Source organism: Bos javanicus, chromosome 21 (assembly GCF_032452875.1).
Source record: "Bos javanicus breed banteng chromosome 21, ARS-OSU_banteng_1.0, whole genome shotgun sequence".
Lineage (NCBI taxonomy): Eukaryota > Metazoa > Chordata > Mammalia > Artiodactyla > Bovidae > Bos > Bos javanicus.
This window is the reverse complement of record NC_083888.1, coordinates 33,248,749-33,274,547: the sequence shown is the minus strand read 5'-3', so window position 1 is coordinate 33,274,547 and position 25,799 is coordinate 33,248,749. Positions and strand designations below refer to the sequence as shown.

Here is a 25,799-nt window from a genome sequence, read left to right as displayed (position 1 = left end):
ATCTAAGACGTGGATAGGGTGTGTTCAAAGAGGCCCCTCTCCTCCAAGACCAGCAACTGTGAATGTGGAAGTACTGGAACAAGAAAGTACCATGGAAGAGGACAAGCAATCTCAGTAAGGGGCTCACACCCAGGGGTGAGGGACTGAGCCTGCCCAGACTGGCCAGGGAATAGAGTGACCAGACACAGCATCTTCATCTTCTCACCTATGGCTGGCCTGCCTCAGTCCCTACACTCCCAACTTTCCAAATACAGCAGACATCAGGACCAGTATTGTCTGAAAATGTCTTTTGTTTTTATTTAAGGACAAAATTGAGACATAACATATACATTTGTACACGGAGGAAAAAAATACCAGAAAGGAGTTTACAAAACCTTGGTCACTGCCATCTTCATTCAGTGGCTCTGGGGCTGTGTCAGCTGGCAGCTTCAGGGCTGCCTCTGGTTAGGCCCCAGATGCCCTGGGTTGGACAGCTTTTTGAGAAGTCCCCTCAGTCTACCCACCCACTCCTACCATCTCTGGAGCACAGGATACAGGTTTTAACCTTGAACTCCTAAGCACCCATTAGAGTGACACAATTCCTGGGGAATCCCCAGGACTAGTGGAAGGTGATCTAGACTCTACTTGGGGAATACGGGAGAACCCTGGGGGATTAGTCTGGAACCCTTAAAAAGGTGGCCTGAAGAATGAAGTTCTGAATTCATTCCCCTTGCCCTCCCTAAGAGTCATACAAGCTAGATACTACTGATGGTGGGGGACAGGGATAGGCAAGAATATGAGGCCAAGCTAAAGGGCAGCTGTCCCTCAGAGGAAATCAAAACGAATAGGGCCAAACCACACCAGGACAATCAGACCCACCCTAATACAAGACTGCCAAAAGCTGGGCAAGACAACTTCGGGTCAGTGTCCTCTATCCCTCTCCATCCCCAAATCCTAACCAACCCCATTGCACATTCAGTAAGTCTAAAGAGGGAAGGGCTTAAGAAGGGCCCCAGAGGGCACCACATACTGCCCACATCGGGAGGATGCAGGGGCCCTAAAGGGCTACGAAACAAACATGGCCTGTTTGTTAGAAACATAAGGCAGGACAGAGGCTGGAAGCCCAGAGTTCACCCTAGAGTGATCTGAGGAAGAGCCCAGACTGCAGTTCATCTAAAGGGGAGCCCTTAGGAGGCTCCCAGAGTCTGAGCAGGAGGGAAGGGCAGGACTGTGGAAGTGACAGGCTGGGTCCATGAAGCCAGATTCCCATCAGGCCTGCTGGGGAGGAGTGGAATCTCAGGACTTCAGGTGGTTGGGCCCAGTACAGCCAGTGATCCCAAGTGTGTGTGTTTGTGTTTGTATGTGTGTGAGTACATGTGTGTATCTGTGAAGAAGAGAACTTCAGTCCCATTGCTTCCAAAGATACAAAAAAATCCTATCAAACCACCACCAGAGAAGAAAAGACAGCTTTTTTTTTTTTTCTCTTGTGTAGAAAAAAGTCCCTGTCCCTCCCTCCCCTTTCCTCAGGTGGAAGGGAGAGATGGTTGCTGAGGGAGGAAGAAGAGCCATGGGCAAGACCCTCCCCAGGTCTGTGCTGGGCATACCCAATGCTTAAGGCACCCATGGAAAGTGCAGCTCAGAAGGCAGGTGAGAGAGAAGGCCAGGGCAGAGGGAGGAGTCAGGAGGACTAATTCCCCTGGAACGCTCCTTGGGCAGCAGATGAGGCGGCACTGCGGAAGGTCCTGCTACTGAAGATGCCCTGGGAAAACTCCTCCTGGGCCTGCTGGAAGCTGGCCCCTGTCCTGCGGTACAGGGAGTGCACCTGCAGAAAGAGGCTGTGGTGAGAAAAGTCCACCCGCCTGGGGGCCACCAGCTCATGGGCCCAAGGCAGCCACCACGGACCCCAGCCTGTCTGACCTCCCACCCAGAGCCTTGGAGGAAGCTGCTGGAGCTCTGAGGACCCAGGAGACGCAACTGCTGTAGTGATGAACATCCCCCATGGAGAAAGCAGGAGAGAGGTGCCTACCCCAGGGGCTGGGGCTTCCTTGGGTTTGCAGTTGGCCCAGCACCCACCACTCACTCACCCGCTTCAGGAGGAAGAGTGAGAGCACGGCACAGAGGGTGAAGAAGCCAGCCACCACCATCATGATGACCGACACAGCCAACTTGTGCTTCATCGTAGACAGGGCTGCAATCCAACCACTGCAAAGGGGGAGGAGGCCGGGGAGAGCACAGTGGGATTGGGCCCCAGAGCTCCCTGTGAGGGGCTCTTCTCCAAGTGGCCACTGTGTGCTGAACACCACCCGGGCATCTCTGGGCAGCACAGAGCCCTATGGGCCAAAAGCCTGGCCTTTGAGGCCAGGCCTCTGTAAAGGCCACCAGGCCCCATAATGCCCATAGGGAATCTATGGGCCATGTGAGGCCTGGAAGGGAGGATGTGGCTGCTGCTTTCACTGTTAAGAGTGACGGTGGGTAGAGCCCTTTAGGGGACATGGAAAGCCTAGGGCTGCTCACTGCAGAGGGCCCTCCCTCTGGGAAGGAGGATCATTAGCCAACCCACTTCATTCATCCTCTCACCTCAGCTCCCCACCCTGCAGCCCAGGAACAGCCCCGCTGCCTCCAGCCAGTCACCTCTCCTTCCTGAGCCAGTGTTCTCATCTACCAAGGGGACAGCCTCACATTTTGATTTTAAAAATTAATACAAAGCTATAGCTATCGAAACAGTATGGTACTGGCATCAGGATAGACATATATTATAGATCAATGGAATAGAATTGAGAGTCCAGAAACAAATCTATATATTTATCATCAACTGATTTTAGACAAGTGTGCCAAAACCACTGAATGTTGAAGAATGGCCTCTTCAACAAATGGTGCAGGACGGCTAGATATCCACATACAAAATAATGAAGGTGACCAACACAATAGTGTAAAGCAATTATCCTCCAATTAAAATTACATTAAAAAAATTAAAAGGAAAAAAAAAAACACAATGAAGGTGCACCCTACTTCCACCATATAGAAAAGCTAACTCAAACCTAACAATAAGAACGAAAACTATTAGATCTCATTACAATTAAGAACCTTTGTTCATCAAATGATATTATCAGGAGTGAGAAACAACACACACAAAGGAGAAACTTTATAAATTATATACCTGACAAGTAGCTATGCAGCATCCTGAATATATGAAGAATTCAACAGACAATCCAAATACTAAATTAGAAAACAATTTGAATAGACATTTCTCCAAAGAAAATATGCAAGCACATAAAAGATGGCCAACATCATAATCGTTCAGGAAAGAGCAATCAAAATCACGAGTTACCACACTTCTAGATTGGCTATAAAAGAAAAAAGGAAAAAAACAAGAAAGGAAAATAGTAAGTGTTAGGGAGGATGTGGAGGAACTGGAATCCTCATACACTGCTATTGAGAATGTAAAACAGTTTGGCCTGCACTTCCCTGGTGGTCCAGTGGTTAAGAATCCACCTGCCAACCCAGAGGACACAGGTTCAATCCCTGGTCCAGGAAGATTTCACATGCTGTGGGGTAACGAAGCCTATGCGCCACAACTACTGAAGCCCGAGCGCCCTAGAGCCCAGGCTCCACAACAAACAGCCACTGCAACGAGACGTCCACACACCATAACTAGAGAGCAGCCCCAACAGGCCCAACTAGAGAATGCCTGCAGCAACAAAGACCCAGCACAGCCAAAAAGAAAGAAATACAATGGTTCAGCCACTGCAGGACAGTGTGGCAGTTCCTTAATAAATTATACATAGAATCACCATACAACCCAGCAATTCCACCCTCGGATACATACCCTAAAGAACTGAAAGCAGGTACTCAAAAACCTATACACAAATGTTCACAGCAGCACTATCCACAACAGCAAAAAGGTGGAAACCCAAATGTCTATCAGCTGATGAGTGGATAAACAACATGCAGTATCTCCAAGAACTATGGAATATTATTTAGTCATAAAATGTAATGAAGTACTAACATGAACCTTGAAAATATGCTATGTGAAAGAATGTGAAGTCAAGTGGGCCTTAGAAAGCATCACTATGAACAAAGCTAGTGGAGGTGATAGAATTCCAGTTGAACTATTTCAAATCCTGAAAGATGATGCTGTGAAAGTGCTACACTCAATATGCCAGCAAATTTGGAAAACTCAGCAGTGGCCACACGACTGGAAAAGGTCAGTTTTCATTCCAATCCCAAAGAAAGGCAATGCCAAAGAATGCTCAAACTACCGTACAATTGCACTCATCTCACACGCTAGTAAAGTAATGCTCAAAATTCTCCAAGCCAGGCTTCAGCAATACGTGAACCGTGAACTTACTGATGTTCAAGCTGGTTTTAGAAAAGGCAGAGGAACCAGAGATCAAATTGCCAACATCTGCTGGATCATCGAAAAAGCAAGAGAGTTCCAGAAAAACATCTATTTCTGCTTTATTGACTATGCCAAAGCCTTTGACTGTGTGGATCACAAGAAACTGTGGAAAATTCTGAAAGAGATGGGAATACCAGACCACCTGATCTGCCTCTTGAGAAATCTGTATGCAGGTCAGGAAGCAACACTTAGAACTGGACATGGAACAACAGACTGGTTCCAAATAGGAAAAGGAGTACGTCAAGGCTGTATATTGTCACCCTGTTTATTTAACTTCTATGCAGAGTACATCATGAGAAACGCTGGATTGGAAGAAACACAAGCTGGAATCAAGATTGCCGGGAGAAATATCAATAACCTCAGATATGCAGATGACACCACCCTTATGGCAGAAAGTAAAGAGGAACTCAAAAGCCTCTTGATGAAAGTGAAAGTGGAGAGTGAAAAAGTTGGCTTAAAGCTCAACATTCAGAAAACAAAGATCATAGCATCCGCTCCCACCACTTTATGGGAAACAGATGGGGAAACAGTGGAGACAGTGTCAGACTTTATTTTTCTGGGCTCCAAAATCACTACAGATGGGGACTGCAGCCATGAAATTAAAAGACGCTTACTCCTTGGAAGGAAAGTTATGACCAACCTAGATAGCATATTCAAAAGCAGAGACATTACTTTGCCAACAAAGGTTCGTCTAGTCAAGGCTATGGTTTTTCCTGTGGTCACGTATGGATGTGAGAGTTGGACTGTGAAGAAGGCTGAGTGCCAAAGAATTGATGCTTTTGAACTGTGGTGTTGGAGAAGACTCTTGAGAGTCCCTTGGACTGCAAGGAGATCCAACCAGTCCATTCTGAAGGAGATCAGCCCTGGGATTTCTTTGGAAGGACTGATGCTAAAGCTGAAACTCCAGTACTTTGGCCACCTCATGTGAAGAGTTGACTCATTGGAAAAGACTCTGATGCTGGGAGGGATTGGGGGCAGGAGGAGAAGGGGACGACAGAGGATGAGATGGCTGGATGGCATCGCTGACTCTATGGACGTGAGTCTGAGTGAACTCCGGGAGTTGGTGATGGACAGGGAGGCCTGGCGTGCTGCGATTCATGGGGTGGCAAAGAGTCGGACACGACTGAGAGACTGATCTGATCTGAAAGAAGCCAGGCACCAAAAGCCAAATGTTAGGCTCAGTGGTAAAGAATCTGCCTGCCAATGCAGGGGACGCAGGTTCAATCCCTGGTCCAAGAAGATTCCATACGCTAAGGAGCAACTAAGCCCGTGTGCGCCACAACTACTGAGCCTGTGTTCTAGAGTCCAGGTGCCACATCTACTGAAGCCTGTGTGTCTAGCCCATGCTCTGCAACAAGAGAAGCCACTGCAACGAGAAGCCCACACACACTGCAACTAGAGAAAAGCCCATGCAGCAATGAAGACCCAGCACAGTCAAAAATAAATAAATAAATTTTTTTGTTTAAAGCCACATATGATTTCATTAAAATGAAACGTCCAGAATAGGCAAATCCAGAGAGGCATAAACAGTTTAATGGTTGCTATGGGCTCAGTGAATGAGGGAATGAAGAGTGACTGCTTAATGGGCATGGAGTTTCCTTACAATGTGATACAAATGTCACAGTGTGATACAGAATTAGACAGTGCTGATGTCTGCAAGACACTGTGAATGAACTAAATGCACTCAATTATACAAAGTGGTTTAAGTGGTAAACAAAATGACAGATTTTATGTTATGTGTATTTTATAATCAGTAACAAAAAAGGGAGGCGGGAGGACTTCCACCCAATCGTGGGTGTTCTGAGGTGAGATGAGAAAGACACCGGGAGGCTGGAGGCCTCGGAGCTCAACCAGGCAGACCCAGGCAGGGCAGTGAGGGGCGGAGCAGGACCAGAACTCAAGCCTTCTGGCTCCCAGTCCAGCGTGTAAACAGCAATTGTTAATCACAGTCTTCTACCAGGATCTCACTGAGGGTAATGAGTAATGAAACTGGGTCACCAGTCAAACAGAAAAGGGGCCAGGTTAGAAATAGCAAGGCAAGAAGGCAGAGGAGAGGAGGAAGGCAGCATGCACTGGGTGTGAGGTGAGTCACCCCTCCACGCCACTCCGGACTTGCCAGCTCCACTGGAGGGCGGGGACCAAAATAGTGCAGCCCTTCCAGGCTCAGGCTTTCAGCCAAGTGCCAGCCTGACCTTTCTGTAATGTTCCCTGTGCACTGGAGCAGAAAGGAAAACATCAGCCATCAGCTTTGCTCTTTGAGACTAATTCTGAGCTGAGAATTGCAGCAGCCGGGACTCTCAAGCCAGCTGGATGCTCAAGGAGAGCAGCCTGAAGGAGCAGATCCTCCAGGGGTGAGGGCTCCACCTCCTGAGGTTACAGGGCCTCCAGAAAAAGTCACAGCTCACAGTTTGTAAAGGCCAAGACATCCATTGGCAGCCGCCCAAGCCTCGGGGCTCGTCCGGGGCCTGTGGGAGCAGCCGCAGGCTCTAGGAGGGCCCGGCAGGAGAAAAGGACAAGGGCGCCCTGCAGTGCAGGACACAGCCCTGAGAGCCTAAGGATTCAGGCCAACTCCACCCACAGCACTCTGGAAAGGGGTGAGCAAGGCGAAACAGTGAGTGGCTACCGGGGAAGAAGCGGAAGAAGGCAGACCCCCGCTGACCCATCACCCCTCTCCCAGCCATGGTGGAAGACGGGTCATCGGTGGGGTCTTTCTGGGAGCAGGGAACAGGGCCTAGTCCCCTCTGTGCTGCCCCACGTCTCACCTGTCCCCAAGGCTAGGGATGCCGATCAACTGGATGATGTAGATCCCTATTTGACAGAAAAATACAAAGAAGAACACGAAGAAGCTGAAAGAGTTGTCAGACCTGTGGAGAGAGGGGGAAATGAGAAGTCACACAAGGGCTTTGGGCTCAGACCTCAGCCTTCTCACTTGCCAGGATACCTTCCTCGCTAAGAGACAGGAGGAAGGTGCCAGAGCAGACAGAGCTCCAGGGGTCAGCCACACTGTCCATGAGGACAGGGACACACAGACACCCCCGTAATCAAAAAGGTCTTGCCTTCCGCTGCCTTCCAATTTAAGGGGTCAATGCTTGAGTGCTTACAGAACTTGTAAATAAAGTTGCTCACCCCACGGACAATGTAACAAACCTAACAGTCCATTTCCTGAAGTTATCTCCATTTCATAACAGGTAAGAAAATCTAAGACTGTTATAAAGACAATAAAACTTTAAGAATCAATCTGTAGGCCTGGGCAGAAGAAAAGACACCTAGGGAGTAGGGAACACCAGATAAAACTGGTGTTTGAGAACTTCCATCACGCCCTGGAGGGCTAGAATACAGTGAGGGTACAGGTTTTGCCTGCTGAGTACATGGGAGGGTTTGGCCACTGCTCTGCCCCCTCTTTCCCAGGACCTGCTGGGCTCCCTGTCTCTCCTCCCTTCTCTCTTCACTCCCTGCTGGGCTCAACCAGGAGTTGAGCATCAACTCCTAGTCTTAATTCCAAAAGTCCTAGGGGTCTGTGAGGTGGATTCATTCATGTCCACAGTACTGACTCTAGGGCCACCGGTCAAATACTGGCACTCATCGAGGCTCAAGGGTTACTGGGGAGGTAGGGGGAGGGGCAGACATGAGCATGGAGGGGTAAAGCTATTGAGAGCTTATCTCACTCTTATCAGACTCTGTCTGGCTATCACAGACACACAGCCTCTCCCCGGAACTAAAATCCCAATGAACCAGACAGACTGGGAGCAGGGGGAAGGCAAGGAAGGCTCTGGATTTCCTCTCTGGGTCTCCCGAGCCTGGTCCAAGGACAGGGCCCAGAGCAGAGCTCTGGTACAACAGAGGAGAAAACAGCTGCTGATCCCTGCCTGTTCTCACTAAGGGTGGGGATCGGAAAGTGAATTTCCCCACCATTCCATTCTGCTCTAAGACTGGGAGGGGGCCCCAGGGCTGATGGGCTTTGGCCTGCTACCTGATGCCAGCCATATACTACTCACCCCTGCCCAGCCCCACTCACCTGAAAGCCTTATAGATGGGTCGATACCAACAAAGGAAGGCACAGGGGGTGAAGATCACAAACCACAGGATGGAGAGGCCGAAGTCTACTCCCCTGGAGGTGTCGACTAAGAACCAGGCCAGGCAGGCAAGCAGGTTCAGAAACAGAGTCACTGAATGCACTGGGGAAGGAGAGGTGGGGAGAGAGAGGCTTGTGCCAAGGGGACCAAAGGCCTCCCCACTGAGGCAAACCATCCCCTGAAGAGGAAATGAGGTCCACGCTGTGAGAGCAGCTGCAGAAATACTAGAGGACCTTGGTGTGTACACAGGCAGGGTGTTCTGAGACCTTAAAACCAGGGAATCTTAAAACTCAGGTATCTGAGGAGTGGCAGTGAAGGGGCGGATACAGATACAAGGGCTGAGCTTTGGGGAATGAAGTCTTTCAGCAGGCTTTCCCCTGGTTGTGGACAGCCCCCAGTGGAGCTACAAGAAGTCTTCTCTCCTCGCTCCTCATTCCTAGGAGCCGAGAGGACCATGGGGAGGAGAGGCCTTCCCCTAAGGAGGGCTGTTCAGTGCAGAGAGCTCTGTAGGAACTCTGAAGCCTCTGGCTAGTCCCACCCTACCTGATATGGGGTCTGGACAGGCCCTTGTGGGGAGGTTCCCAGGACAGGCAGCAGACTGTGGGGAGCCAGTTATGTGGGCAGAGACACCCCTCAGCCCAGCCCAGAGAGAGGCTGCAGCCTGCCAAGAGGAGCAACCAGAGCATAGCCAGCACGCTCAAGTCACAGCCCACTTCACCCTGAGCTTGAAGGGGCAGAGCAAGACTCACACATCCAGAGATAGTAGAGCATCTTGCATATCCGCTGGTAGTCGGCAGGGATCTCTGTGGAGAAGTCCTGATAGAAGCAGGGCTTGACAGGGCACCACACGGGCAGGGGCGGCCAGTTGTTCTCTCTCACTGCATGGGAAGAGGTGAGGAGGTGAGCCCGGCCTTAGCAGCAGCGTGGCGGGGTGCACATGCGGGCCCAGTCCCTGGGCCAAAGCAGGGCTCCCGGGGGGTGCCAGCAGATGGGGCTCAGGGTGTATGGATACGGAGTGGGATGGGGAAAGAGGACGGGACACAAACACCCCTGAGCTCACTCCAATACAATGGACCCCAGATGCACTGGGAAACACAGAGCTCGACGGCCTAAGTGATTACTTTTATTAACCACCAGACCGTAAGCACAAGGGGGCATCATCATGGGTAAGGAATCCTGGGACCAAGGCTCCCACTCGAAATAAATTCCAGAGTGGGGAAGGAGTGAAGAAATAACCTACATCCATTAGGACCAAATGGCAAGTCTCCTGACCTTCACCTTACTTGGCGTTCCCCAGGACAATGCCGTGACAGAGCTCAGCAAAGCTCTGAGGCTGCCCTGGAACAAGCGGGCTCAGGGAAGTCCTAAGCCAGGCAGCACGGCCTCCCCTACCATGTAAGTTGGCCACCGTGTTCTGAAGCTCCCGCTCCTTCCGTTCCAGCTCGGCCGCTTTCCTGTCCAGTTCTTCCTGCTGCCGGAGCAGGCTTGCCTGGGCTGCAGAGGCCACAGCCTGGAGGGTGCAGAGGAGGTGGAGGGCAGCCAGACACAGAAGACAGTGAGACAGTGTCGGTCTGAGCTGAAGCCAGAGAGGCCGTGCCCCACGCAGGGAGGGCTCAGGGGCAGTCCCAGGCCCAGGTGTCATGGGTACCCAAGACCACCATGGAGAGGCCGAGGTGACCTGCCCCCCACCACCTCCACACCACCTCTGGCCCTTTAGCCATCACCAAGGTTCTCCTCTCCCTTGTATCCCTCAGCTTGAAAGAGATGGGAACTATCCCCATATTGGAGTCAGGCAAAGTTCAAAGTGACTTTTGAGGTAACAGCAAAGGGAAAAAGACTTCAGAAGAGACCAACCTATAGCTGGAAAGCCAGAGACTCAAGCCTCATTTGAAGAACATGGAATGTGCGTGCATAGGTGTGTGTCTGTGTGTGTGAAGGGGAAACAGTGCAGACCCGCCAGCAGTGAGAGAGGAAGGGAGATACTTGAGGGCAGCCTTGTGCGCCCAGAGCCTTGGGATCTATATTTAAGCACTGTCCTCCCACCCAGGAGCTGCCCAGAGGCACAACTGAACTGTGTGCCCCAGTACAACCCAGCAGCCCTTTAGGCTTGGCTGTGCTTGGCCTTGCTTGCACGGTGTGCAGAGTTCAAGCTTTATCCCTCTCCAGGCAGAGCAGGGAAGGCGCTAGGAGACTACACATAAGGCTGAACAGAGCTGGGCTTGGGCACGGCGTTCCAGCCTAGGGCCCTGCTCCCCTTGTTGGGACCTGGTTCCTCCTGAAGTCTACAGTCCTCCTTAGGGAACAGGTATCAAACTGGTCATCTCATGGAATAATAAGGCAGGCATTCCTGCGCATGCGTGTGTGAGCACATGCAACACACACACACCTCTCCCTCTTTAAAAGGAATTCTCCAAAGGGCCACGGCTGCCTTCAAGAGGTAAATTTTTTCTTTGTTTGTTTTGGCGGCGGGGGGGGGGGGGGGGGGGGGGGCGGTGCGGGGGGAGTCTTGGCTCCCTGGCCAGGGACTGAACCCATGCCTCCTACAGTGGAAGTGTGGAGTCCTAACCACTGGACCGCCAGGCAAGTCCCAGGAGGTAAATTTCAGGCAGTGGGAGCAGAAGCAGGACCAGAAGTGGCCACACTAGACCACACTGGGGTCTCAGCCTCCTCTCCCCAAGTCTGCAACTTCAGCTGAGTAGGCCCAGGTCCCTATAGCCCACCACCCAGCTGGACAGAAGTCACTCTTGCCTCTGAGTCTCGCCTCACCTCCACAGAGCTCTAGGGCCAGGGGTGGGGCCCAGGGGCCTGGGCAGGGGCCGCACGTTCAGAGAAGTCCAGTCAGACGACAGGAGCAGCCTGGGGCCCACTGGCGCCCACAGCCCAGCTTGGCTGGGCTCTGGGCACCTTGCCCTCCCTCGTGCTCATCTACTCTTCGCCTACCTTTGGCAGGTTTCGCAGGTAGCTGTCTCTGAGAATACTATCTCCTCCTAGCAGCATCTGCCTCTCTGAGAGCTCACTCACTGCCAGGAATCTGGTGGGCAGGAACCTGCTGGCCTGTCTAAGCAGGAGCTGCAACACACAGCTCCACTGTGGGCCACGCTCACCAGGGGCCACGAGGAGCGGGCGGTGGGGCTGGGAGGCACGGAGGGGAGAGTCGGGCACAGAGCACACAAGGCTCAGAGTACTGGTGGAGGGACAGAGGAGCGCAGGAAGGCGGGCGGGAATAAATGAGGTTTAAAAAAAAAAAGGGAGAGCGAGGGGAAGAGAGATTCTGGGCCCTGGGGAAGAGAGAACGAACCAAAGGCCGGAGGAGGTTCTGGAAGGACACAATAGGGGTAAATGCTCTTCCTGCCACCAAGGAGCCTGGCCTGGTGAGTAGAGCTTATTTTGGGTGGTGGTCACGGGGTTGGGGGAGAGGATATAGGTTGGTAGAGCAGACCCTCCACCCGCAAGTGGCCAGCTCCCAGGAGATGACCCAGAGGGCCCTGGAAGGGGAGCCCGGGATGAAAGCCCTCTGCCCCTCCTCAATCTCGGGGCTCAGCCACCAGTCTGGGTGTGTCCCTTTCTGGAAAGGAGAGGCCAAAGGGATCTTGTCAACGGTACCTGGGGGGTTGGCTGGGTGGGCTCCACTGAGGGTTGGAGAACTGCCGGCTGCGAGGCCCCGGGCATCTGTGAGACAGGAACCGTCGTCGCTGCATTTGTCTGCGTGGGGCACAGTGGAAGAAGGAGGTGAGTGGGCCTCCCCCAGTTGGCCACGTGGGGACAGACTCACAGCCGGGAGAGTGATGTGCCCTTGCCTGTGAGGGGCGCTCCCTCTGGGCCTGCCCTGCGCCTGCCTTTGTAGCTTCGTGGCCAACAAGCCTCAGGTTCTGGGCAATGTGAGGCCTAACCCAGGACCCTGGATCCAGACCTTCCCAACACTGCCCGGCCCTCCTCTTCGGGGAGCGCCCCAGCTCATGGATCCTGAGGGGACAATGGATGGATGTTCCTCTTCCGTAGCCCACACCCCTGAGTTCACATTAGGACTGTCTCTTTGCGGAACAGAACTTCTCTGTCTCTGCCAAGTCACCTTACCCAGAGATGCCAGCACCACCCAGAGAACCCAGAGACTCAAAAAGAGGGCATGCACACCAACCTCTGAGAAAGGGTTGAATTCAGCCAGGCCTCCCTGTGGGGCATTGGTCAGCTGGGTCACAGAGGGATCCTGAGAAGGTGAGAAAAGAGTCATCAGATGCTGGGGAAAAAGGAGAGTCTTGGTGATGGGGAGGGAGACCACCGTCTCTAGGCCCCTCCCAGGGCTACCTGGCTGAAGTAAGGCTGTTGATGGCCCTTCCTAGAGTCCTGGAGAGCCTCTCCTGAAGGCTCCTGTACCCAGCCCCTGCCATACCACACCTGCAGTCATTTCTCCCTTGCTGGAAAAGGAGGGCTGCAGCCCAGATGACTTGCCAGAAGAGACCCAGAGCAAGGTTTACATTCTGAGGCCCAGGAAAAGACAACACAGGTGTTCCCTTTGGAGCCCTTGAGAAATTCAAAATGTTTAGGGAATTCCCTGGTGGGCCAAAGGCTGGGGCTATGTTCAATCCCTGGTTGAGGAACTAAGATTCCCTAAGCCATGCAGTGTGACCCCCCCCCCCAAAAAAAGAAAGGAGATTTAAGATGGTTTAGCCTGAAAACTAGTCCAAGCAGTATTCGGGCTGAAGTAAAGCAAAGTGAAACAATGTGTTAGCAGGTGGGGAAGTCTACTAGCTTACAAGTCCTCTTCTGAATGGACCTGACTGCTCTGCGGGACCCAAGGGAGCCAGCAGGGTCTTTTTGGTTTTTTGGGAAAAAAAAAAAAGAAAACTGTACCCACACAGCATGTAGAATCTTAGATCCTTGACCAGGGATTGAACTCTGGCCCCTTGGCAGTGAGAGCACTGCGTCCTAACTACTGAACCATCAGGGAATTCTGGCACCTGTAGGTTTGACTCCAGAGGGGGGTTGAATATAAATGTCCCCACCACTTTATGGCTGCTCTTTACTGGTACTGGCCACTTGCCAGATTCGGCTCCCTCAGATCACTGTTCCCTGGAAAGGGGAGTCATCTGGGACCCACCAGCGTGCACTGAATGGATCTGGTGTGCCTTGCACACACACACACACACACACACACACACTGACTGACTGCTTAGAATGAGTTCCTCTAGGATTGTCTTGATTGTCTTTTTTCCTCTAAATTATTTTTCTTTAAATTTAATTTTCAGTTTTGAGTCACTTGGTTGACTGATGAATCAAATGATACTATGGTTTTACAGGTGGTCTTCCAGAGATGCCAGATGGGATCAGCACAGCCTAGGTACCAGTTGCTAACACCTATAAAATAACCCCCACCTCCTAGAGGAGACTCACTTAAGAGTTCTTTGGATTTCACCCTCAAAAGTAGCCAAAGAATTCAAATGATAGGTTATCCCAGAAAACCTTGTGCAGTTAGTGAAACTGAGGGTGTAACTAAGAACACTCAGAATACCGCACGCAGTTTACGTGGGGTGGACCAGTGTGATTATAAAATGACAGTGATTAACGTGTACATGCTCTGTTAGGGAAGACTAATGGGAAACAGGTATTCAGCCTAGAAACACATTTCTCAGTGGATTTCCTATGAAGTCAATGTGTCTTGAGTTTAACTTTGAAACAAAGTTAAAAATGTTTTTAAAAAATAAAGTAAAATAAACTGGTTTAAAGTATTTACCTTCGGGGAGGGTTTGTTTTTTTGGTGGGGGAAGTGGGTGGGGGAGGGTGGGTAAATAAGGTGGTATGAATGGATACTTTTCACTTTATAACCTTTCTATACTGTTTAGTTATTTTTATTATTTTACAGAAAGCATTTATTCCTCTCATTTTCTAAAGGACAATTTAAAGTTCTGGAACAAAAACATGCTGCTGGCTGCCAGTGCTGATTTTATTAAACCATGCACACTTGCGAGGAATACAGATATGAAGGACTCAGCTGAAACGCCAAGAAAATGATGTTTTGGGATTCCCCCCCCCCATTCTTTTTAAAAAATCCAAAAATGTCCTCAGAACACAGCCTTTCCCCAAGTTTTCATCCTTACGTTTCCCAGAGGCCAACCCTTCAGGCTGAGGGCTTCACACAGGGCTCCCTGCCATCCTCTCTGCCGGTGCTGGCCTGGGGCCGGGCTGGGCACCTAACGCAGCTCCTGCACACTCGAACTCCCTTCCCTTCCCCACACAGAACAGGTATGGGGCTCAGGTCCAGCCCAACAGCGATGCCTCTGGGAGAAACAGCTGCCCCCAGACTCTGCCAAGGCCCCGTTACAAGGCCTCAGCGAGGCTCCCCTGTCGGCACACCTCACCCGTAGTCTCTCACGGCTCATCCAGATGCTCCTGGCCTTCTTGCCCAGCTTCCCTTCCAGCAGCAAGCCTCCACAGATTGGATTCTTAAACACATATTCATGGTAGACAGACTCTCAGAGAGCCAGTCCTCAATTTTCAAACATAGAAATGGATATTCGCCACCCTGCAGGTCTGGCTCCCTTATCTGAACATTTATACAGCCAAGGGTCAGCGCTAAACATGCCTCTCTCTCTTTTTTTAATATCTATTTATTTGGCTGTGCCGGATCTCAGTTGTGGCACACAGGATCTTTGGTGTGGCGTGTGGGATCTAGTTCCCTGACCAGGGATGGAATCCAGGCTCTCTGCACTGGGAGTTCAGTCTCAGCCACTGGACCACCTGGGAAGTCCCAGAACGTGCCTCTTTCACACATTCTGCCATCTTCGCACTGAGGTCATCAGGCCCTAGAGGGCAAGCCTGTGTCTGCAGGGCCCCAGGGCCTGGCCCAGAGCTGGACACACAGCCTCAACCCACTTCCTGTCTCCCTCGCGTCCTTTCTGCTGGACACCAGCCTTGCCAGGTGGCTCCTGCAATTTGGACAAAGTGACAAGGTGAGGCTCGAGAGGCCAGTTGGAGGAACTGGCCTTGAGGTTTTTTTGTTGGCTGAACGACTAGCAGATTTCTCCCAGAATTACTGGGCTGGCTTCCTGCAAGAAGGATCTAGGGCTCAGGATCTGTTCCCCTTTCAAACTCCGCAGACATCAAGTCACAGCCCAGTAAGTGAGCTGAAGTCACTGAAATCAGATCCACCATCCAAGGGATGAGTTACTTGAGTCTGTCACTACAGGACAAGGGCAGAGGGGCGGCCGTGGTAGCAGTGTCAGGAGCCAGCATACCCGCTTGGCTGAGGTGTACGCCTTAAATAGGCAGCCTCCATACCTGTGAAGAGATGTCATTTTCTTACCAAGGTTAGCCAGAAGAGGATTCTGGAGGGTGGGGGGACTGATCACCCTGTCCAAACTGACCCCTCTTCTTTCTCAACAATCTGAAGGACTTGGCCCTGGACCCCTAATCAGGCTCACCACAAACAAATCCTGTCTCCTCTAGCAGGCTGTAAACTGCAGTCAGGTGCCTCTGTATCTAGTTCATACTTCTGGCTCCTAGTGCTTGGTGGAGGGCCTGATGCAAGAAGAAGCTCAGGTAATGTCTGGAATAAGGACTGCAGGCTGACAGCCCTTCTCTGCTTTCTCTACGAGGTGCTACCCAAGTGCCAAGGCACAGAGAAGGGGAGGGCCGCCTGCATCAGAGCGGCAGCCCCAGGGCCTAGGAGGACTCTGCTTGGGGAAAGGAGCCTGGAACACTGGGAGACATGGGTGCTTTCCATCTGAGGAGACTAGGCACTTTCTGACAGATGTGTGTGGTTTCAAGAGAAGCTGAGGCCCACTGAGAGAGCAAGGGAGGAGGAGGGACGGACACGGGAGCCGACACGCAGAGTGTCTACCACGCACAGGTTCATCACGCAATGACACTGCTGCTAGTCATCCCAGAACCAGCCACTGTGTCACACCACCAGAAAAGAAGGCTCTACCAGCCTTTCTCAACTTGGTTCCTCGAGAGAGTCAAGCCCCACTGCCCCAGGCCATCCACTGTCTGCAATGACCTGCCTTCTTTCCTGTGTATCAGAACAGTCCTGGTGATGTTCCATCCTTGGGAAAATGGAGAAAACAGTAGTTCCAATCAGCTTCTGTGTTCTGCGGCTCAGCTGAGAGGCCCTGGCTGAGAAAAGCTACAGCCTACCTCCTCATTCAACCTTACAACCATCCTGTGAAGGAGGAGTATGAGGATGAAGAAAGGCCCAGCTCAGAGAGAGGAAGTAATTCCTCCAAGACCTCAGGGACTGTAGTGGTTGAGCCCAATTTTGAATCCAAATCTGTCTTTCTCCAAAAACACAAGTGGTAAACCTGTGTGGGCAGAGTCTCCCCAAAGCCTAGCTCAGGGGCTGACCGATGGAAGACGCTCAGTCAACATGGGGTTGAGGGGTCAACCAGGACAACTGGGTCTGCTCGGCTATTTGTTCCTGAACTTCAAAGCAGTCCTTCTGGGTGAACACCCTTGGAAGGACACTGGCAGAGAATCTTGTGAGTAAGGACCACACTGACTGGCCTGAATGAAGACCCTCAGCTTTCCCCTCGAGTCACAAATAAGCCAACAGCAGAAATCTTCCTTCCCACTCACCAAGCCTCAGCCAGCTCGTAAGTGGGTCAAGCATTTAAAAGCATGGTGAAAGCTAAGTCTCACCTACCAAGAAGTAAGCTGACACCCCCTCAGTGCCCAAAGGACTCAACCGGCTCATGCCCTTGCCTGAATTTATAACAAGAAGAACGCGCCTGGTCTCAGTTCCTTTCATGCAGTGAGCAGCCACACACAGGGTGAGGGACACACCAAGAGGAACAGAGTGCAGCTCCTACCCTTCAGGAGACCACAGTCTGGGAGCTGAGACAAGCACACAGCACGAGTGACCATGGGAGAGGAGAGGAGGCTGGGCGGGCTCGGAGGAAGGCGAGCACAGGCCTGGTCAGGCAAGCTCAGGCCATACAGCTCCAGGAAAGGGGGCACTGGGTGGAGCTGGGCTTCGAGGGGCTGAGAAAACGAGGCGGTACAGCTGGGCTGGAGTTCTGCTGCGGCGGCGGGGGGAGGGCCTTGAAAAACATACTTGCTTTCACTGGTTTGGCAACCCCTCTCCATGCATCTCCCAGGTCTCGGCTGTGCTTGAGTTTACTGCGACTTTTCCTTGCTTTCCCACCCTCCACTCCGCCCAGGCTCTCAATGTGAGGTTTATTTCAGGCTTCAAACAAACACATTAAATAAATACCTCATAGACTAAAAAACAAAAACAAAACTTGGCCACTCCCTCTGAGAGGCCAAGAGTCACCACTACTTTGGATCGTCTGTGAAGTCCTGTTTGCTTTAGTGACAAGGCTGCGTGTCACAGCACAAGAAGGAGCGGTCACCCCCACGTTGGCCGGCTCGGTCCCAGGCAAACGAGGCGCCACGGTTAACCTTGGTTTCTCTGAGACAGCCTGAGAAGCCATCCAAAGGAAACATGACAAAAACATGTGAAAATCTGCATCTGCGAAAGTATCCACTGCGCTGGTATTTACAACAGGGGGGAAAAAAGCAGGGGACAACTTAAATACCCAGCGACAGTGAGTTCCAGTGCATTTTGGTACACATCCCCTCAATGGCCTAAACAGTCACTAAAAATCACAGTTATGAACACAGGGCAGCAATACGGAAACAGCTCGGTTATACGAGTATCAAATGACGATTCTGTCAGAAGTACTCGTAACAGAACACACATCAAAACAATGGCTGCAAAACACTAGTAGAAACAGGGATGGTTTATTTTGTCTTTCAAATTTTCTATAATGTGATTATGTTATGTTTATAATAAACAATGTCACGAACCTCATTCCATAGTTCATCAGGCACTCTATCTATCAGATCTAGGCCCTTAAATCTATTTCTCACTTCCACTGTATAGGGCAGAAAGTGAAGAGGAACTCAAAAGCCTCTTGATGAAAGTGAAAGTGGAGAGTGAAAAAGTTGGCTTAAAGCTCAACATTCAGAAAACAAAGATCATGGCATCCGGTCCCACCACTTCATGGGAAATAGATGGGGAAACAGTGGAGACAGTGTCAGACTTTATTTTTCTGGGCTCCAAAATCACTACAGATGGTGACTGCAGCCATGAAATTAAAAGACGCTTACTCCTTGGAAGGAAAGTTATGACCAACCTAGATAGCATATTCAAAAGCAGAGACATTACTTTGCCAACAAAGGTTCGTCTAGTCAAGGCTATGGTTTTTCCTGTGGTCATGTATGGATGTGAGAGTTGAACTGTGAAGAAGGCTGAGTGCCGAAGAATTGATGCTTTTGAGCTGTCGTGTTGGAGAAGACTCTTGAGAGTCCCTTGGACTGCAAGGAGATCCAACCAGTCCATTCTGAAGGAGATCAGCCCTGGGATTTCTTTGGAAGGAATGATGCTGAAGCTGAAACTCCAGTACTTTGGCCACCTCATGTGAAGAGTTGACTCACTGGAAAAGACTCTGATGCTGGGAGGGATTGGGGGCAGGAGGAGAAGGGGACAACAGAGGATGAGATGGCTGGATGGCATCACTGACTCGATGGACGTGAGTCTGAGTGAACTCCGGGAGTTGGTGATGGACAGGGAGGCCTGGCGTGCTGCGATTCATGGGGTCGAAAAGAGTCGGACACGACTGAGCGACTGAGCGACTGATCTGATCTGATGTTAAACAAATACATACACACTTCTTTTTTAAGAAGAGAGCCTGAGAAGCCATCAAATGAGCAAGGTGCACCCTGGGGCCTCCCTCCCTGCCACAGCAGTGATGTACAGAGGCTCCCAGGAAAGAGAGGCCAAGTCCCTGGCCTGGCGTTGAGGCGTTCCATGGCCTGGCACCAGCTTTCCTCCAGGTGCAGCCTGTTCCCCATCAAATGGAGCCCTCTGCCCTCTCCTTCCACCGCGGTCTATCTACTCCCTACACAAACCATTCCAACCAGTGCAGGGTGAGGGCACCAAGAAAAGGCCTTGGTTCCTGCCCTCAAGAAGCAAATAGGACAGAGAACACAACAGAAGCCAGGGCAAGAAGTGACAGCATGTGACCAGTGCTGAACAAGGGCATGGGCAAAGGGCTCACAGAGGAGGGAGCGAAGAGGCTGTCGGAGACTCAGGGAAGGCTTCTCTGAGGTGGCATCTGAGCTGGATCTCGAGAGAGGAAAGAAATTAAGCAAGCACTCAAGAGGGAGAGGAGAACAGCATTTGCAAAGACATGGGGTCTTTAAAAAGACCTTGCATACATTCAGTGAGAAGGATCAGGAGACTACAGAGCAAAGTGTTATATACAAAGAGAGAAGCACCAGGGACCCAGCCTGAAGATGGCTGGGCCAGACTGCAGGCTGTGGCAATGGGGGCAACAAGAGATTGTGCAAAGCCTGTGTGCTTAGTCATATCCAACTCTTTGTGACCCCGTGGACTGTAGCCCACCAGGCTTCTCTGTCCCTGTGGGTTGCTATTTCCTTCTCTGGGGGATCTACCCGACCCTGGGATTGAACCTGTATCTCTTGCGTTTCCTAAACTGGCAGGTGGATTTTTACCACCACTCCACCTGGGAAGCCCTCAGAGATTGTGAGCAGTGATCATCTCCGCCAGCAGTGAGGAGACTGCAGTGCTCATGGAAGGAGGATGGCAGGAAGACTGCCTGGGACACAGAGTCCACATGGGTGATAGTGAGGCTTGAGCTAAGGGATGACACAGAGGATGGAGAAGAGGGAACGGGCTCCGGAGACCCTCCTCAGGTAGACGCTACGGGCTTGACCACTCCACAGGATGGTCGGGGTATAGAGTTACTGCAAGACAAGGACACAGGGGAGGGGAAGGGAAGGGAAGGGGTGGAGTGACTGAGGCTGCCAGCTCGGGGGACCAGCAAACAGTGCCACCACTGAGCAAGACAGGCAGTCATGGGAGAAGAGAAACAGGATTTTCAGGAGCAGGGGTGTGGGAGCAGGGAGAGGATCTGGGAAGGTATTGATTCGCATCAGAGAGATTGATAAAATGCATCTGGGTGGAATGGGTGGAAATGTCCAGGTAAGAGCTGGAAATACTGGTTTGGAGCTCAGAAGATGAGGGCTAGAGCTCTGGATCTGAGCCCACTGGAATGTGGATGCTACTCTGAGGCCACGGAAGTGGGAGGACTTACTCGGAGAGGTACACTGAGAACAAAGCCAAGGACAGAACTCTAGGACACCCTGAAATGCAGGAGACAAGAAGAGAAAACAGGCAGAAGGAGGTGAGAGTTATTAGTATAAAGAGGCCAAGGACAGAGAGAACTTCCAGGAGACTGGTCAGAAAAGCTGGTGCACCACAAGCAGCGGACCCACAGATCCCAGAGAGTCCACAGTGAGGTGGCGCCTGGGGGCGTGGAGCTGAGAGTGTGCGGAAGTGACTTAAGTTGGTGCTCCTTCACCTGGAATACCTTCTCGTGCCATAGGCTTTCTGCTCCCAGGACCTCCTACCATAGGACTCTGCCCCGTTCTCCCTCAGATCCCTCACAGGTCCTTTTGGCAAATTTTGACTGCCCTTATCATGCCAGGGCATGCTGTCATGATCAGTGAGCGTTTCTTAGCTCTCCTGTCAGATTAGAAGCTCTAGCAGGCCATGTGCCCATTTATCCTGGTCTCCTGCACAGGCCCTCAGAGCAGCAGTGGCTCAGTGATGTGCATGAACGTGTCAGCATCTCATAAGAGCACTGCTGGACGGGTCACACCTTTCGAATTAATGTGCACAGCACTCTTCTCTGGACCAGCAGCAAGTACCCCTTGTTTGTCCTGGTTAAATATTACCGTTTCTCTGAACCCAGGATTGTCCTACTCCAAGTGGCTCCAAAGAAAACTTAATAGACAAGTAGGGTCAAAGTTCAGCTGTATCACTGGCCAAGGGCTTTCTAACACCCAGACTACCTCCAGGTGCCAACCATTAAGGCAAAAATCCCTCCCCACCCCAACCTGGGCAGCTGCCTGGACTCAGTTAAACTGTATGAACCTTGCCATTTTCAAGTTTCTTGAGACAATGCTCCTGTTCCCCAGGAAAGTTCTACCAGGTCCAACTGGGGGTTCTGAGAATTCCCAAAGCTGCAGTCAAACTGAAGTCCACCCTATCAGGGGAAGTGACACAGCCCTCAGTGTCTCTGCAGGGAACTTCATGTGACTGTTCATGCCCAAATCACATTTCTGCCATCACTTTCTCCTCCCACAGGAGAGAAATGTCTTAAATCCTTGGGAAGCAGCCATACCACCAAGATTATCTTTTAAGTGCAAGGAGACAATGTGTGAAAGTGATATGGTGTGATTTGGCGACTCACGAATGCTGAAAGGTTTTCTCTGTTTGGAACCACCAGCTAGTCCACTCCCAGATCAATGTCGACTGCCTGGGGTAACCTAACAGAAACACCAAGCGGCAAAGCAGCCCAGGCACTTGCTGGGGTCCGCTGATTTTCAGTGGACTGCTGAAAGAGAAAATGGGGAGGACAACACCCATCTGGAGCCCTCAACCTCTTCATCATCCAACAAGACTTTCTGAGAAACTTTTGGGAACAGACATACTGGAATTAGTAGAAAGCAGAATACCCAGATGGTACACAGCAGATGCACCATAATGCACAGAGGGATTAGGGAGTGCCAGGGGAGGTTGGGAAACCAGCCACTCTCGGCTTGCACTTTCCTGCTTCCTCCTAGGAGTTTGGTAAAAAACCTCTGCTGCACTCTTGTGACAACTTTCCACTTACAGTCCGACTCTGCAGGAAGTTTTCTAATAATCCCACTATAACTGTACACAAGGAGGAAGTCATAAAAGCCCACAGCCACAGTTCAGGTGGGGATGGAACAGAGTGAAGATAAAAAATATGTATAAGGAAGTTAACCTAAAAGCACACCAGGAGCTTCAGGGGATATTGCAAGAATTAGAAGAAGGATTCCATGGTTGCAAAACTCTGAGAAAGGCTGGATCAAACAAAGTGGAGCAAATATCTTTACTGCAGGATTTCTCGGAGCCTTTAACAAATGAACAAGCCTGGTCAACCTTCAGGAAAATGATTCCTGACTTTATTTGACCACAGAACCCTGAGCACCTTTCAGGACTGGCATTACTCAGAAAACATGCTATGTTAAAATATCATCTAATGCAATACAGGAGATTTCCTGGTGGCTCAATGGAGGAGAGCCCACCTGCCCGTGCAGAGGACAAGGATTCAATCCCTGGATCTGGAAGATACCACATGCCATGAGGCAACCAGGCCCACGTGTCAAGCAACTATTGAGTCTGCGCTCTAGAATCCATGCTCCTCAACAAGAGAAGCCACCACAATGAAAAGCCCAAGCACCACCACAAAGAGTAGCCAACACACAGCAATAAAGACCAGAGCAACCAAAAATAAATACATCTTAACGAAAAAAAAGCAAAATACAATCCATATTATTCCACCCCCACACACTGAAAAACAACAAAAAAGCTCACCTAATTTGTTACTTTCACCCTTACCAGTACTCTCATTTTAAGAATGGTAACAGTGGTGATGATGTTACATTCTTTCCTTAGCTGGCCTAAGTAACTGCCAAGGCAGTTAAAAATCTTAAGAACAGCACTATCCAGAGAAGAAGGCCCAGATCTGAGTCCCTTCCTGCTTCAATTAGCTAGTGACTCTGGCCATGTCCCATCCTCACTGCATTCTTGGTTTCTCATCTCTAAACCGAAAGGGTTAGAAGAGATTTCTGAGGATGTTCCCAGCTCTAAAAGTCCACCATGGAACTCCGAACACTAAGTATATTTTCATAAACCACCATGGAGAGAAGGGGGAAAAAAAAGACTTCTGAAGGCCAGTTAGGTGTGACAGTTTCTGAGTCTATAGCCTCTCCACATTCTCTCTTCTGAGCTCTGTGCCAACACCCTAAGTAAATGAAGCTGGGCTCACACCCAGCCCCGCAAGGGCTGTGCCTTCCCAGTGTCCCAACCCTGGCAGTCAGAAAAGCAGAAACCACCATCACAAGGAGAGGGAGGGCAGCTCTCCAGGAAAAGAAGTTTGGGGGCCTCACACCCAAGGCTCCTTCTCCCTCCACAGCTGTGTGCCAAGAGGAAAAACCCAGCCCAGAATCAGGAGGAGCAGAATTGCAGCCAACCGGCTCTCACCTTCCCCCACAGGCTTCCCCACCAGATGTTACTCTTTACAGGACCACAGCTGCTTCCTGTCCTGCCATATCCTGGGGCTGCCTGATGTACAGACTGTCTTGCTTCAATGTAGAAGTTACTTCTTCCACAGTTTGCACAATCATTTCTGGGGTTGGAGATGTGGTTTAAGACTTTCAAGCTGCTACTAATATAGGGCAAAATTTAGGCCAATTATCTAGCCCACTGCTAGCACTGAGGACAAGCTCTCGGCATCTCTGGATATCTGACTGCCTCTTTCAGATAGCAGCAGATATTTGATTTCTGATTCTGAGAGTACAAAAAACAGAAAGAAAAAGGCACATGATTACACAGCACACATACCAAAATGCTTCTGAAAGTGAAGTCGCTCAGTCGTGTCCTTGACTCTTTGCGACCCCAGGGACTGTAGCCTACCAGGCTTCTCCGTCCATGGGATTTTCCATGCAAGAATACTGGAGTGGGTTACCATTTCCTTCTCCAGGAGATCTTCCTGACTCAGGGATTGAACCCAGGTCTCCCACATTGTAGGCAGACGCTTTACCGTCCGAGCCACCCGAACTCCAGTATCATGCAGCATTTTTATAACTAAAGCAAAACAGTTATCTGAAGACAATGGCACAGGAAAAGAAAAAAAAAAATGCAAATGTTCTTTCTTTACTCAAATAGAGATTACTGCCTTACATAAAAGATAAGGTCCTCCAAACAGTGCTGTCAAGAAGCATGAAGCTACTAGAGGAATGTTAGGAATTCCCTGATGTTACCAAGCTATCAAAATTTGCCTCAAGGGCTCCCACTGGCTAAGTCACCTTAAACCAAGAAAGAGAAGTAAACCGACATTCATTCTAGTCTCCTTTGTGTTTATTCTGACCCTTGAAAGAAAGGATTCAAGGTGGAAAAGCTCATGCTGTGTCTTGCAGGAAGGACCCCCTCCAAGGACTTCCCCTACACCTGCAGGAAACTTTAAAGTTGCCAATGACCAAAATAAAGAACAAGCAGGAAGAGTTCACATGCCTGGTGACATCCTGACAAAGCAGAAAGCTCGAGACTCATAAATCACTAGTCAGCACAAGCAAGCTTCCCTAGAACTGGTTTTGAGCATACACAAAACAAGAAGCACCGGAGCTTTGGAGTTAAAGGAGTCCCAACCCTCCATCATGGAAAAGAATACCCCTATGCTCTTTGCTCAAAGGCGGGAAGGTTTCGGCTTTTAAAAGGAAGTCTCTTTTTCCTTGGGCAATTGTTAAAAGGTCTGGCCAGCTCATAGATCAGTGCATCTCATCTACCCTGTCACCACACACAGGTCCATCAGACCAACATTCCTTGCACTTCAAGCCCCTCAGAGGCTCCTCATTTCTCCCCCGTCTCTACCCTGGGCTCTCTCATCTAGCCAGAGCCCAGTCCAAACTAGATCCATGGCCAAGGTGTGAAATTGTTATCAAGGCCATAATTCAACTTGGGTTACCAGCCTTCCCTTTCTGACAAATCTCAGGGGCTCTCCTATATCTTATAGACTAGTTGGCTGTGTGTGTGTTGCGGGGGATGGTCTTTGGATTTTCTGACATTTCTCCATCCCTCTAGAGGCTTCCACCTCATTACGTTGCTGTCACCCTCTCTCCTAAAGTGACTCAAGGCTAGCGTCTCCTCAAGACTGCGGGATGTGGTAGTCACACTTTCCCCTCAGGTGAAGCCGCTTATCTCCCTGAAGCTGGGGGCTTCCCTGATCCTGTGTGCGCCAGTCCCCTTCCCCAGCGGTATCCAGTTAGAAGGGCTACGTTCCCGGGAGCTAGACAGTCCCACCCTTTTCCCAGAGTACAGCGCCCCGCCCCCTCCGCTGTTCCACCTGCTGCTAGTCCCGCCCCCCAGGCGCTACGATAGGACACCCCTGGAAGCCCGCTCTCCCATTGGGCAGAGAGCCCGTCCCTCCTACGCCACGTCTCCCGGCTCTGGCGAAAGAGGCCCGGGCGGCGGCCTTTGGGCACTGGACAGAGCTGTAAGATGAGGGCTCTACCTGGAAGGGGTTTACGTCCACTGGGTCCGCGAAGGGGTTGGTGTCGAAGGACGACATGGCGGTCGGGGGCCGACGAGCGAGCTCCGAGAGCGCTTCTGCCTCCGGGCACCCAGACCCAGCGGCGCTCTCCGTGCAGGCCCTCCACTTCCGGGAGCTAGGCAGCCGTTCTGGCGCAGGCGCAACGTCCTCCCAGAGGGGCGTGGTCGTATGACATCACAGAAGTCCGCT

At 51.0% G+C, this 25,799-nt stretch overlaps 1 protein-coding gene across 2 annotated transcripts; it reads right to left on the bottom strand.

Annotated features, from left to right (window-relative positions):
- Window positions 1–272: 272 nt before the first annotated feature.
- Window positions 273–25,746, bottom strand: SCAMP2 (secretory carrier membrane protein 2). 2 transcript variants are annotated; one of them, XM_061394814.1, is made up of 10 exons: window positions 25,572–25,730; window positions 12,587–12,655; window positions 12,055–12,153; window positions 11,392–11,520; window positions 9,844–9,961; window positions 9,201–9,329; window positions 8,394–8,553; window positions 7,141–7,242; window positions 2,064–2,181; window positions 273–1,801 (listed from the first exon to the last, which is right to left on the bottom strand). In XM_061394814.1, the coding sequence occupies exons 1-10, from the start codon at window positions 25,626–25,628 to the stop codon at window positions 1,667–1,669; spliced, it is 1,116 nt and encodes a 371-aa protein (XP_061250798.1). In that variant the 5' UTR covers window positions 25,629–25,730; the 3' UTR covers window positions 273–1,666. The 2 variants fall into 2 exon arrangements, with proteins under 2 accessions (XP_061250798.1, XP_061250800.1); XM_061394816.1 differs by lacking the exon at window positions 11,392–11,520 and having other exon boundaries at window positions 25,572–25,746.
- Between the last annotated feature and the right edge of the window lie 53 nt (window positions 25,747–25,799).